At 32.6% G+C, this 15204-nt stretch overlaps 1 protein-coding gene across 3 annotated transcripts in view; it reads right to left on the reverse strand.

Moving 5' to 3' along the window:
- LOC105479550 (hypocretin receptor 2) overlaps positions 1-15204 on the reverse strand; it is a 117923-nt gene that overhangs the window by 13152 nt on the left and 89567 nt on the right. For all 3 annotated transcript variants that reach the window (XM_024792162.2, XM_024792161.2, XM_071096933.1), the window contains exon 4: positions 10067-10182. In XM_024792162.2, the coding sequence (XP_024647930.2) occupies positions 10067-10182 (116 nt within the window). The remainder of the gene's footprint in view (positions 1-10066; positions 10183-15204) is intronic.

The raw sequence follows: 15204 nt of genomic DNA on the forward strand, positions 1-15204 counted from the left end.
CTTTTTTGCTTCCCTGTGGTTTCAGCAGCAGAATTTTCTTTAAAAAAAAAAAAAAAAACTTCCGTTTAAAAAATTTTAAAATATCCATAATTTTGGTTCTTTCTTTTTTTTTTTTTTTAGGAAAAGACATTTTATTGAGATATAATTCACATACCATAAACCTCACTGCTTTAAGGGGTTCAAAAATGATTTTTAGAATATTCACAGTTGTGCAACTATCACATCATCACTATCTAATCGAGAACATATTCATCACCTCCAAATGAGGCTCCAAATCCATTAGCAGTCACTTCTCATTGTCCTATTCTGCCGGTTGCTGCCAAGGATAAATTATTTTGGCTCTATATATATTTGCCTGTTCTCAACATTTCATGCAAATAGAATTATGTAATACGTGGCCTTTTGTGCCTGACTTCTTTCACTTAGTATGTTTTCAAGATTCATCAGTCTTGTGGCACATATCAGTTCTTCATTTCTTTTAATAGCTGAATAATATTATATTGCTTGCATATAGAACAGTTAGTTAATTCATTTATTCATTGATAACATTTGGGTTGTTTCCCCTTTTTAGCTACTTATGAATTTTATACTGTTATGAACATTCATGTGCAAGTTTTTGTGTAAACATGCCTTCAGTTCTCTGGGTATATAGCTAGAGATTGAATTGCTGGGTCATGTGGTAATTCTCTAAGATTTTGAGGAACTATCAAGCTGTTTTCCAAAGCAGTTGCATCATTTTGCATTTCCACCAGCAATGTAGGAGGATTCCAATTACTCCACATCCTTACCAATAATGATTATTGGTTTTTAAAAAAAATCTATCCTGTTGTGTGTGAATAGGTGTCTCATGATTTTGATTAATATTTCTCTAATGAGTAATGTGTGTTAAGCACCTTCTTATGTGCTTATTGACCATCTGTATATCTTCTTGCAGAATTGTTTATTCAAATCTTTGCCTACTTGTAATTGTTTTTTAAATTATTAATTCATAAGAGTTCTTTAGATATTCTGGATACAAATTCCTTACCACAAAAATGATTTGCAAATATTTTCTGCCATTATATGGGCTGACTTTTAACTTTTCTAATGGCACAGTTTGAAGCACAAAAGTTTTGTTTTCATAATGCCCAATGTATCTATGTTGTCATTTGTTGCTTGTGGTTTGGTGTCATATTTAAGAACCTATTGGTTAAGCCAAGGTTATGATGATTTGCTTCTGTGTTTTCTTCTAAGAGATTAGCACTTACATATAAATCTGTGATTCATTTTGAGTTAAGTTTTGAATATGGTATGAAGTGAGGTTCAACTCCATTCTTTTGCATGTGGATATACAATTGCCTTAACACCATTTGTTGTCAGGATTATGATTTTTCCCATTGAACTGTGTTAAAACCTTTATCAATACTCAATTAATCATAAACATGAGAGTATTTGTGGACCATGAATTCTATTCCATTGATTTATGTGACTAACTGTATGCAAGTACCACACTGTCTTAGTTACTTTGGCTTTTTATTAAGATTTGACATTAGGAAGTAAGTTTTCCAATTTGTTTTTCTTTTTCAAGATTATTTTGGCTTTCTCTATTCCTTGCATTTCTACATTAATTTTAGGATCAGTTCATCAATTTGTGTCCAAAATGCAAAGCCATCTGGGATTTTAATAGGAATTGTATTGAATTCATAGATTAATTTGAAGATTATTTCTATTTTAACAAGACTGAATCTTCCAATCCATAAACACAGAATATCTTTTCATTTATGTAGTCCTTCTTTAAGTTTTTTTCAATGATATTTTGTAATTGTATGTGTACTCTTCGGGTACAGATTGAATCCCTTATCTGAAATTCTTGAGACCAAAAGTGTTTTGAGATTTTTTTGAATTTTGGATTATTTTCATATACATAATAAGATATCTTATAGATGGGACTTAAGTCTAAACCCAAAACGTACCTATGTTTTATAAATACCCAATACAATAGTCTTGAAATAAATTTTAATAATTTTGGGCATGAAACAAAGTTTTGGTTGACTTTTGATGTGACCCGTCACATGAGGTAGCGGGCGAATTTTCCACTTCTGGCATCATGTTAGCTCTCAAAAGTTTGGGATTTTAGAGTAGCTAGAATTTTAGGTTTTGGGATTAGAGATGCTTAACCTGTACTACATGTGATTCAAGGACTGTGTTGGTAACCTTTCTGAGACTGAATATGGTGATGAAGAACAAAATGTTACAGAAATGGACTATTTGATGCTTGAATGGAAATAGCTGACTCGAGAAACTTGTATAACGGTGGACTACTCATTGAAGTTGCTAATAATTATGATTGTAAATGATATTCATGTATAGGACTTTAAAATATTGAAGGAATATTATTTAATTGATTTGATCAACATACTATTTATTTTTAATAATCCAGAGCCATTTCCTTTTCACTATTTTTGTTGCCTATATAGAGAGGAGAACCACATCATTTAGCAGACACACCTTTTTAAATACAAAAATAGGGTAATTTTCTCCCTGGATTTTTAGTGGTTATGTTAGAATCCTCAGCAATACAGTGAATTCATAATTCTCTTTTTAGGGAATTATAACTGCTGCATGGAATCCATGTTTCTATATTTTGCAATCTTGGCTCACTGCAGCCTCCGCCTCGAAGGCTCAAGTGATTCTTATGCCTCAACTTCCCGAGTAGCTGGGATTTATAGCTGGGATTATAGTCTTGCTCTGCACCACCATGCCTGGCTCATTTTTGTATTTTTAGTAGGAACGTGATTTCGCCACGTTGAACATGCTAGTCTTGATCTCCTGGCCTCAGGTGATCCTCCCGCCTAGGTCTCCCAAAGTGTTGAGATTACAGGCATAAGCAATCGAGTCTGGACAAAGTCTCTTATTAAGCTTCTTTTATTAAATTTATTTCTAGGTATTTGATTAATTTTGTTGCTATTTAAATGATTTTTGTTAATTTCATTTTAGATTTTTCTTTGCTAATGCATAAAAATGAAATTGATTTTTGTATATTAATCTTTCATCCTGAAAACTAGCTGAACTCATTTATTTGTTCTAATGTATTTGTTTTGCAAAATAATTTGTTAGGATTTTCTATATAAAATATCACATAACCTACAAGCAGAAATAATTTACCTCTTATTTTGTGATCTTCATGCCTTTTATTTTTTATTATTGTTAATATTATATCTTGCCTGTTTGCCCCGTAAAGAATCAGTTCTATTCAATATTGAATAAAAATGGTTGTAGCAGACATACTTGTCTTGTTTCTGACTTTATTAGGGAAATATTCAGTCTTTCACCATTAAGTATGCTGTCAGCTGTGAAGTTTTCATAGATGACCTTTGTCAAATTGAGGAAGTCCCATTCATTCCCAGATGGTTGAGTATTTTTTATCATGAAAGCATATTGTATTTTTTTCAAGTGCTTTTACTGCATCTATTAAGATGATCATGTGGTTTTAGACATTTATTTCATTAATATGATGCATTACATTGATTTTCACGTGTTAAACGCACCTTGCAATGGTGGGCTAATTCAGTTGATCATTGTGTATAATTATTTTTATATATTGTTGAATTTGATTTGATAGCATTTTGTTGAATACTTTCACATCTATATTTATAACTATATTAGTGTGTAGTTTTATTTTATTGTAATGTCTGTGGTTTTAGTATCAGGGAAATTCTGACCTCATGGAAGGAAATGAGAGTGTTTCCTCTTTTTGTGTTTTTTGGAAAAAGTTGTGAAGGACTGGCATTAATACTCGTTTAAATGGTAAGTAGAATTCAATGGTGAAGCCACTTGGGCTTCTCTCTGTAGGAAGTTTCCTGATTATTGATTCAATCTCTATTCATATCTCCTAATTCTCTTTGGGTAGGGTATAGTAGTTTCTGTCTTTCTATGAAATTGTCCATTTCATCTAGGCTATTTTTTGGCATACATTTTTTCATACTGTCCTCTTATTCTCTTCTTATCTCTGTAATGACAGTAGTGATAGATTAAGCAAAAGCAAATCAAATTAGGAAGATAACTTCTGATGATAGTGATTTTTGTTTTCTCTCTTTTTTCTTGGTTAACTTAGGAAAAGGTTTCTCTTTTTCTCTGATCTTTTCTGAGTTCCAACTTCCTGTTTTATAGATTTTTTTCTATTGTTTTTCTATGCCTCATTTATTCCCTTTCTAATCTTTATTATTTCCCTCCTACTGTTTGCTTTGGTTTTGATTTTTTTTTTTTTTTTTTTTTTAGTTTCTTTTGGTGGATAGGGTTTTCTATTTAAAATCTTTCTTCTGTTTTAATATAAATGTTTATACCTATCAGTTTCCCTCTCAGCACTTATTTTGCTGAATTTTGTATATGTATGTATGTTGTGTTTTCACTTTCATTGATCTAAAAACATTTTCTAAATTCCCTTATGATTTCCTCTTTTACTTATTGATTATTTAAAAGTATGATGTTTAATTTTCATACAGTTGTGAATTTCAAAAATTTATTTCTATAATTAATTTCTAATTAATACAATTATAATTCTATCATGGTAGGAAAATGTATTTTTTATTATTTTAATTGTTTAAAATGTATTGAGGCTTGCCTTAGAGCATATCTTATGATGTAACCTGGAAAATGTTCTATGTGCACATGGGATAAACATGCATTCTTCTGTTTTTGGTGGAGTGTTCTTTAAATTATCTGTTAAGTCCAGTGGTTTCATAGTTTTGTTTAAATATTTTATTTCCTTGTTGCTATTCTGCCTGTTTTTTCTATCCATTACTGCAAGTGAGTATTAACATTTTGAACTATAATTGTCTAGCTGCCTACTTGTCTCCTTAATTCTACTAGTTTTTGCTTGGTATATTTTGGGTTTCAGTTGTTAAATGCATCTATGTTTACAACTTTTATATCTTCTTGATGGATCGACTCCATCATCATTATGAAATGTCCTTCTCTATGTATAGCAATATTTTGTTAAAATTTATTTTGTATAATTTTAGAATAAGCACATTAACTACTTTTTTGTGATTATTTTAGTACTTCTGTTATTTTACATTTAACCTATTTGTATATCTGAATACAAGGTATATCTCTTGTAGACAGCATAAAGTTGGATCATCGGTTTTTTTATCATTATTGGTTGGTTTTTATCTATTATGTCAATCTGTGCCCTTTGAAGTATTGTATCCATTTATATTTAATTTAATTATTAAGAAAATATAATTTATATCTGCCATTTTACTATTTGTGACTTATATATATTGTATCTCTTATGTTCTTCTATTTCCTCACTACTGCTTTATTTTGTGTTAAATATTTTCTGTATACTATTTTAATTCTTTTGTTGCTTTACCTATATTTCTACATTTTTCAGAAAATTATTTTCTTACTGGTTACACTGGGGATTAAAATTAGCAACTTAATCTAAACAATCTGCTTGGATTATGCCAATGTAATCTCAATAGTATAAAACAAATTTGCTGCAAAATAGCTCCGTTTCCTCCTCCTTTTTGAATTACATTTGTATACATTATAAAGTGAATCTTCACAATTTTATAGCTATTGTTTTATGCAGTTATTCTTTAAATCAGATAACAGAAGATAAATATGTTTATTCTGTCTACTGTATTTACCTATGTAGTTACCTTTACTGGTGCTTTTTATTTTTTTGTATGGACTCCAGTTACTGCCTTCCTGATTCTGCCTCTGCAATTGTAATTTGTTTGCTATTTTCTCACACTAGACTGATTTGTCACCATCAACTATTATTTATCTTAAGTTCTCTTTGAAGAATGCTGAATAAAGAGCAGCAGAAAACTTTGTGGTAAGAGCTGGGAAGGAGAAGGTCTTTCAAAGCCCTTGAAAAGCTGAACTATAGTTTCAGACCCAAGTATCTATTACAGTCCATGCTCAGTACCTCACACTATAGCTGACACAGAGTATGTGCTGAATAAATGTGAAATAAATTAACACAAGCACATGATGATTAAGATTTAGTGTTGAATTATATGAAAGGTCTGAACTAGGAAAAATGCTGACAGATAAATGAAAGGGTCAAGCAAGCTAACTTCTTTAAAAAAAATAAGTTTTAGAAAATAATCTGTAGAATTTCCTGAGTACTCTGGGTCAAATTGCCAAAAAGAGAGAAACAGAGAGAGAGACAGAGAGAGAGAGAGAGAGAGAGAGAGAGAGAGAGAGAATTTAAGTAGTTCACAGCAATGTATTAGCTAATTCTTTTAATGAGGCTTAAACTCCTTGAGAAAGTCAGACAAGGACACACAATTTGCTCACTAATAATCTTACACTTACTAATTCAAAAGCACACAACAGATTTCATGCATCTCTGTAATTTTAAGCAAATAGGATAAGCTCTTCATTTGATGGCTCACTTAATGTAGCCTATGGCACACATAATACCTTACAACTTTGTTTATAGACACTGACAGTTGGAAATTGAGAGTTGCTCAAGCAGAATTCTATGTAATCACCCATTTGAGGTTAATTCACTTTATTGTGGCAGCTAAAGTGAGTTCAGCTGAACTTGGCATTTTCCATTCCAATCTGTTTTGTAAATGATTTTAGTTTCACAGCCCAAACATTTTACTGCAAATCTTCTGAATTGTGTGGCTTGCACTAATCAGCATAGTTCATGAAAAGAATGTGGATTATTTCTGAGTCTGTGATGCAATTTATTTTAAACTTTATATCAGAGTTTGGGAAATTTCAAACTATACGCTTAAATGGTGGAAAATTAAATTGTTTGGATTTTGGTGTCACTCATTTATTTAACAAACTTTTTAAAACATTTTCTGTGGCTGGGCATGGTGGCTCACACCTGTAATCCCAGCACTTTGGGAGGCCAAAGTGGGCAGATCACGAGGTCAGGAGAGCGAGACCATCCTGGCTAGCATGGTGAAACCCTGTCTCTACTAAAAAATACAAAAAATTAGCCGGGCGTGGTGGTGGACACCTGTAGTCCCAGCTGCTCAGGTGGCTGAGGTGAGAGAATGGCGTGAACCCAGGAGGTGGAGCTTGCAGCTAGCCGAGGTCACGCCACTGCACTCCAGCCTGGGTGACAGAGTGAGACTCTGTCTCAAAGAAAAAAAAAAATTTCTCTGATGGTACCATGTAAACTTTAGGGTAACCATGGTATCATGGTAAAGTTTTACCGTGTTAAAGTAACAAGACAGATACATTACAACCTTTAAAGAGTTTTAAATGTGTGCCAATTTGTAAATAAATGAATAAGAAATTATAATATATTTTATACAACGCACACTAACTAGTAAAAATAAGGAAATAGGGCATAATCTTAACACTGAACATTCCCCAACAAAATCTCAATCCAAATCTAAAACATCTTTATTTCCACATGCTCATTAATTGCTTTTTCCCCTTCAAGAAATTCTAATCCATTTCTACAAACGTTTATCAGAGTAACTGGGCAATAGATTCTCTATGTCCTCTTTTATCTAAATTTCCCCAGCACTTTCTCCTATTCTACTTGCTTTTTCCTTATGAAAAAAGCAACTGATGTGTGCTGAGCATGTGCTATTTCTAGGGGTACAAAGATGACAGCGAGACAATCTTTATCTTAGTAGAGCTGACAGACAAATAAGAAGCACTATATTGGTATTTCCATGTGCATTTAAAAAAACAGAAACAGTCACATACACCAATTCAACACATGCTCGTTATTTTAGAAATATAAGTACAATTAGTTGAGAGGCCATTATTAAACAACATCTATTAAGATATTTTGTTTAATGAGCACTTTTTATATTTAGGCACTGGAGTTAATTCATCTAAGCAAGCTTATCCAACCCACCTAATATTTTGTTGTTGCAGTTCTGTTTTGGTTTTTTTTTTTTTTAGGCTTTTAGCAGCCTGAAGCCATGGTTTTTTTGTTTCTGTCTCTAGTAATAAGCAGAAAATAGGGATGAGGAATGGGTTTTACTGGCCCAACCAGAAATAGAAACTAAGAACCCACAACTGTGTTCTCTCCCTTGGACACCCCTGAATACATGTAACAAACCTATGAGGAAGATGGTATGTGACCCCATTTTAAAGTTAATAAAGGGAGTCACAGAAATTTAAGTCATTTACAAAATTCATGTAACTACTAAGTGGTGGAGTGAGGATTTAAATTCATGCAGTCTGGCCCTTGTGTTTTTGACTTCTCTGTAGTGTATCATTCCAGATCATTCATCCCCACCTTGTAGGAAGCGCCCCATTGCCCTGTGATGTGTGGTGTCTTTCTGTCAGAGAAGAATGCTTCCCCTCTTCATGGTCAAGTTTAACCACATGACTTGTTTTAGCCAATGAAAAGTGAGATGTAACACATGTCGGTTCATAAAAGACATTAAGAGAAAATATACTTTTCTTCCAGTTTCCTTTTTCTCTCAGTCTCAGAATGGCATGTGCCAGAAAGTACCATTTCTTCAGACTAGGTTCTGGAATAAGAAAACATACGGAGCACAGTGCCCCAGCCAATCCTCACCACTGACCTGTAATATGAGTGAAACAGAACTGTTGTTGCAAACCACATTTTTAAATAGAAGAATAACCTAGCAAAACATGACAGATACAATAATGGGTACTAGGAAACAGGATGCTGTAGTAACAAACACCCTAAAATATAAGCATTGGCTTCATAGGGAGGTGGAGAGTGCTGAGAAAACTATCACCAACATGTAGAAAATCACCACTTATGTGTCATAATGGTCCACATTTGTTTTTATAGTAACAAATGATGGGAAACAAAATTTTAATAAATGTTGCTACTGGTTGCACTTGTAAGGTCATAAAAGAAATGACTTCTTTGTAAAAGTAGAGGAAAGGAGAACATTTGAAATTATGAGCCATGTAGTGTTGAAAAATATGAGTGTTGCTCATATCCAGTCAGTGACAGATGATCTTGAAAAATGCTTTGAATAACAAGGGTTGATTTAAAAAACAAAGACACATCCTCAAAGACCAAATAAAGTGTTTGTGAAATATTTTTAATGAATTAAGGTGACTCCAGTAAATCTTTTCAGTTGGATAAAATGTGTCAGAGAAAACTGACTAATGGCATGGCTTTCCACAAGCCTGATAAACTAAATATTGACGATAAGTTTAAAGAAGGAGGGAAATAGATCTCTGAGAATTATGGCATTTTAAGATACATTTTACAAAATGTGACAGACGGAGCCACATCCTTTTTGTCTCTATCTTACAAACCACTAAATGTGTTTGTTGGTGATTTGCTTTGCATCATCAAGGTTTAACTTAAATGTTACCTTCCCTGGATTAGATACCCTTTTAGTACATTTTGCTCTGATTCTCTGTGCTTATATTTAAAGAAATTTTCACCCTGCATCTGACCATGTCCCTTCTCTAGACTATGAATTCCTCAATGGCAAAAAGTAGAATTTTTAGCTTTTTTTGTGAGAGGTGTATGTGAATGGTTCATGATATATATTTGAGGAATGAATAACTGAGTGAGTGAATACAAACATTCACTGATACAGCAGAATTATCTAACAAAGTGTAGTAACCCCAAATCAGCATTATATAGTTTTTAAAATTATACATTCTGCCTGAGTCATAATCTTCTAAAGAATGAGATATTTGAAGTTGGAGATTTAACCCATATGTTCAAATGTATTAAATAAATCTGATTAAAAATATAACCTTTTAGACTTACAGTCTCAAAAACTCTAAAGGAATTTTTATCTGCTATTTCTCAGAGAAAGCGAAATTAATGTTATGCCTAGACAAAAGTTAATCAATCACAGATGTTAAATTTTGTTTAAAATGTAAAGCACTTTATCAGGTTATAAAATACATTTGCTAAATATTACTCTAAAAATACCTAGACATATTTCTATGTCTAGGTTCTCATTATTTTAGAAGAACACACAATATGATAATTTTCTGAACATGTTATGTTGGTTCAATGTATTCTTCAATTTTGTTTATACATGCATCCTAAAAAAAACACAGGCAAATTATTTGGAAGGAATAGCAAATAACAAATTATATGTGGAGGAATAACACACACAAATTATTTGAAACTACATACCTGTCGACACCAGAGTTTACGAAATATTTGCAGATAAGCCAACACCATAAGACACAGTGGTGCCATATATGTCACCAGAAAGAAACAGATGTGGTACATCTTGGGATAAATTTCACCTGGGATGAAAATCAAAACAACAAAAGCTTACATTATAATTGATGGACTTTTTAAAAAGATACATGTCAATGCTTTTCTTCAAAGTACATATTTACCTTTTATTTGATGTCATTGTCATATTATATATGCAAAGGGGAAAATAATTCATAATATTTAACAACTTACCTTTACTCAGTATATGTGTATACACATACCAAATGTAAAGTCTTAATTTCACTTAGTGTACTCAGATAAATAACAATTAGTTATTTCTTAATTTGTGCTACCCAAAGTCAAGTGTTCACTTATTTGAAGGCCCTTTATTTGACTTGATTACATCTGCCTAATTAACAAAATTAATTTGGGTTATTCTAAACTTTCATTTACAAAAAGGGACATGACTCAATGAAAACCTAATAACTAATGCTTTGGTTAAAATCAGAAGAAAATATAAACTCAATTGATTCTTCCTTATTAGAATGTAAGTTCCCTGAGAAATGGGAGGCTATTCCCAGTTGTATCTCCAAATACAAATGTGAAAAAAATTTTGAAAACTAAATACGATAAAAATTTGACAATGATTCTTTTTGTTGACTTATTGGAACCTATACAAAATTCCTTCTTAAGCATAGTATGTCTGTGGTGTGTATATGCTTTTATTAAAAATACATATATGCACTTTTAATAACAAGAATTTTAAGGCTTTATAACATTATTTTTCTCCAATCCAATATGAATATTTTCTCACTTGTTAAGCATAAGCACCTCTAGGACTGCAGTAATTTTTTAATTTATCATTAATCCTATGTACACAGATGATACACATCACAGATTAGCCACTTATGAACAAGTCGATTAATGACTTCATGGCATTGTGGTTTAATATTTTAGCTTTTGTAAATTATATTGATTACTAACCTTTTAAATACTTTAGAAGATATATATATATATATATATATATTCCCTACCTACTACATATTATATGTTCCCTACCTATTTTATATATAATATATATAATTATATATTATATATAGGGAATCTGAATTTATTTCTGTATTTATTTTTTAAAATTTTTTATTCCAATAGGTTTTGGAGGAACAGGTGGTGTTTGTTTTTATTTTGATAGGTTTTAAGGGAACAGGTGGTGTTTGGTTTTACTTCAATAGGTTTTGAGGAAACAGGTGATATTTGGTTACATGAATCTTCAGTGGTGATTTCTGAGATTTTGGTGCATCCATCACCCATGCAGTGTACACTTTACCCAGTCTGTAGTCTTTTATCCTTCACCCCCTCTCCTACACTTTCCCCTGAGTCCCTGAAGTCCGTTTTATGATTCTTATGCCTTTGCATCCTCCCACTTATGAGTGAGAACATATGTTGTTTGGTTTTCCATTCCTGAATTACTTCAATTAGAATAATGGTCTCCAAATCCATCCAGGTTGCTGGGAATGCCGTTATTTCATTCCTTTTTATGGCTGAGTAGTATTCCATGGTATATACATACCACATTTTCTTTATTCACTTATTGATTGATGGGCATTTGGGCTGGTTCTATATTTTTCCATTTGCGAATTGTGCTACTGTAAACACGTGTGTGCAAGTATCTTTTTAGTATAATGACTTATTTTCCTCTGGGTAGCTACCCAATAGGGAGATTGCTGGATCAAATGGTAGATCTGCTTTTAGTTCTTCAAAGAATCGCCACACTGTTTTCCATAGTTGTTATACTAGCTTACATTCCCACCAGCAGTGTAAAAGTGTTCCCTCTCCACCACATTCATGCCAATGTCTTATTTTTTGGCTTTTTGATTATTTGATTATGGCCATTCTTGTAAGAGTGAGGTGGTATTGGCCAGGCGCAGTAATTATAGGCATGAGCCAATACCACCTTACTCTTACAAGTGTTATTCCAATAGCACCTTACTCTTAAAAGTGTTATTACTAATAAAAAAAGTGTTATTACTAATAACACTTTTAAGAGTAAGGTGGTATTGGCTCATGGCTGTAATCCCAGCACTTTGGGAGACCAAGGCAGGAGAACCTCCTGCAGGAGGTTGCAGAGAGCCGAGATAGCACCACTGCACTCAAGCCTGGGTGACAGTGAGAGGCTCCGTCAAAAAAAAAAAAAAGTAAAGTGGTATTGCATTGTGGTTTTGATTTGCATTTCCCTAATTATTAGTGATATTGAACATTTTTTCATATGTTTGTTGGTCATTTATGTATCTTCCTTTGAGAATTGCCTATTCATGTTCTTAGCTAACTTTTGATAGGACTGTTTGCTTCTTTTCTTCCTGATTTGTTTGAGTTCCCTGTAGATTTTAGAATATATTTTTATACTAGCTAGTATTCGAATATGTCACAATGGTCTATCTAGTTTTACTGCAGTGTAAAAGAGGAAACAATATATCCTGCATAGATTCTATAGATAGACATTAAATGTAATAACTCATTATAATTCTAATTGAATGCTAACACAACAGAGGTGTTTTGTTTTTCTTCTAAAAATTACATACTTTATTTTGACTTTTCTATTGGCAAGGAGATTTATCCCATATTATTATTGAAGAATAATGGTATTACCTCTATGCATTTTATTCTTTTCATTACTTCTTAAAAGGGATGTAGAAGCATGAAAGCTTGGTTACATGATTAAATTTGTGATAAGGGCAGTTTATAGTCAGGATTAATCAATAATAATAAGCATGATGATTGTGATAATAATAGATAATATTTATTGAGCAATCATGATTTGATTCTTGCTGAATATATTTTAACATATTTATGAGTTTAATATCCTCCACAATCTTATTTCTATAGCCTGTCTTTCAGATGCAGTTGAGTTTGAATCTAATGTTCTCCACATTCATCCTAAACCTATCTTATCTTTCAGTTTAGATGTCTTTATCTGCTGCAGTCTTCAGGGGGGTCAGCAGGATGCATGTGTTGGCAGGTCTAAGAGACCAATTTGAGGTGTCATTTGTAGCTTCTCTCTGGCCCAGGTAGCACTCACCTACCTCATCAGTTTCTAACTTCCTTTAAAGTTGATCCTGTAAAACAGACCAGTTACATAAAAAGTGATAACATTCAAGCATTTCTGACTGGAGGAATAACAAACAGTCTTTCACTTTGAAGTGCCACAGCCTACACAGCATTTGTTGGGCCAATTTCAAAGGAATCTGAAAGCGACCTCGGCACTTCCCAGGCACCTAAGAGGCTTTGAACTTTTATTTGTTTTGAAGAAGTGTCACATGAGCTTTCCACATTAAAAAATCTATATAACTTTGAAGCTTACGTACCTGTGAAGCCCTGATGTCTGCGTAAGACAAATTGAGTGGATAGAGGAAAGCAGATTTGACAGGTAACTTTTTTCCACTGCAGCTGTGGATAGCATCACGGTGATAACATTTTGGCGTTTTGAATAGATGGTAGCAAAAGCTCCTTATGTGGTTGGTATATTTATGAATAATTAGAAAAAAACATGTAATTGACTGCTAAATGCACATTATGATAATGAACACTGATATGGAAAAAAGATCAAGCAAAATTATACTTCCAGGGTAGGATAGATTGTTTTAATAAGGAGATTATAATAGATAATTGGGGAAACATGATAGTCTTAAATTCCTCATTTTACACTTAGAGTCTAAGCTGATTAAAAAATCAGATATGCCATTGAAATTTTAAATTATGTGTGATGAAAATAAAGTATTTCTGCACTTCATAAGCAATGTCTTCAATGTATTTAAGACATTTGTATATAACCTAGAATACAGCTACACAAACTTTGTTCCATATATGCATTACTTTAATTTTTAAAAAGTATTTAAATATTGATAATCATTAAAAATTACTGTTTTTACTCAATTGATGAATAAGCACAATCTAAATAAATGTTATATATATATATATATATGAAACTAACTAATAAGGAACAAATGTGGATCTTTAGTCTTTGAAATCAGAGATTAAAGAGTCATATCATATATTTGACAGGCAAAACTTCATTTCTGTCAGATGAGTTAAGGTTCATTATTCAGCCAGCATGTTATCTTAATTATCTAGAAACTACAAACATTCCTCTTTTCATGGTACACGTATCAGGAATTCAGTGAACAAGTACATTAAATATAATTTCTCAATATTCAACTTGACTGTCTTTTCAAAGTTTAGGGGTGCATTAAATTTACCTAATGTTTAACATGTTTTAATATCTTCTCCCTAACAAATAGGTTTAATAAATCTTCCCATTAATAGACATATACACATATTTATATGCTTTCAAACCTCATAACAGGCCAGATGCCATAATTACTTTGACTGTAAAAAGGGTTCCAATTTTTTCGCCCACCAAAGAACAATTTCTCAGTAATATTCAAAAAGAGAGATATTACTAATCTCCAGTGTTCAGAACAATTGACCAAGAGTACATGATAATTAAACTCTGAATGAATGGTGAAGAAATTATAACTTTGATTGAGTGTATAAAAAGAGTTATTTTCTTTCTTTTTGGAGATAGGGTCTTGCTCTGTCACCCAGGCTGGAGTGCAGTGCCGTGATCTCGGCTCACTGCAACCTCCTCCTTTCGGTTTCAAGCTATTCTGCCTCAGCCTCCTGAGTAGCTGGAATTACAGGCACCTGCCACCACACTGGGCTAATTTTTGTATTTTCAGTAGAGACAAGGTTTCACCATGTTGGCCAGACTGGTTTCGAACTCCTGACCTCATGATCCACCCGTCTCGGCCTCCCAAAGTGCTGGGATTACAGGTGTGAGCCACCACATCCGGCAAAGAGTTTCCTTCTATAGGATCTTTCCTGTAGAACTATGCATTTACAAACCAAGCAATCAAGAATTGTGGGTTAATTTAAAAATTTTAAAAGTATGAAATGATGAGACTGAAGCAAAGAGTGAACACATACAAATGTATATTTTAAAGATTATTAAAATAAGTATTAACATTCTTTATATGTTCTTGAGTGTTGTGTGTGTCTGCCAGAAATCATGGCTTACGGTTCTTTTCAGGAAGAAGTAACGGGCAATAATG

The sequence above is a fragment of the Macaca nemestrina genome, chromosome 5, assembly GCF_043159975.1.
Source record: "Macaca nemestrina isolate mMacNem1 chromosome 5, mMacNem.hap1, whole genome shotgun sequence".
In the NCBI taxonomy this organism is placed as follows: Eukaryota; Metazoa; Chordata; class Mammalia; order Primates; family Cercopithecidae; genus Macaca; species Macaca nemestrina.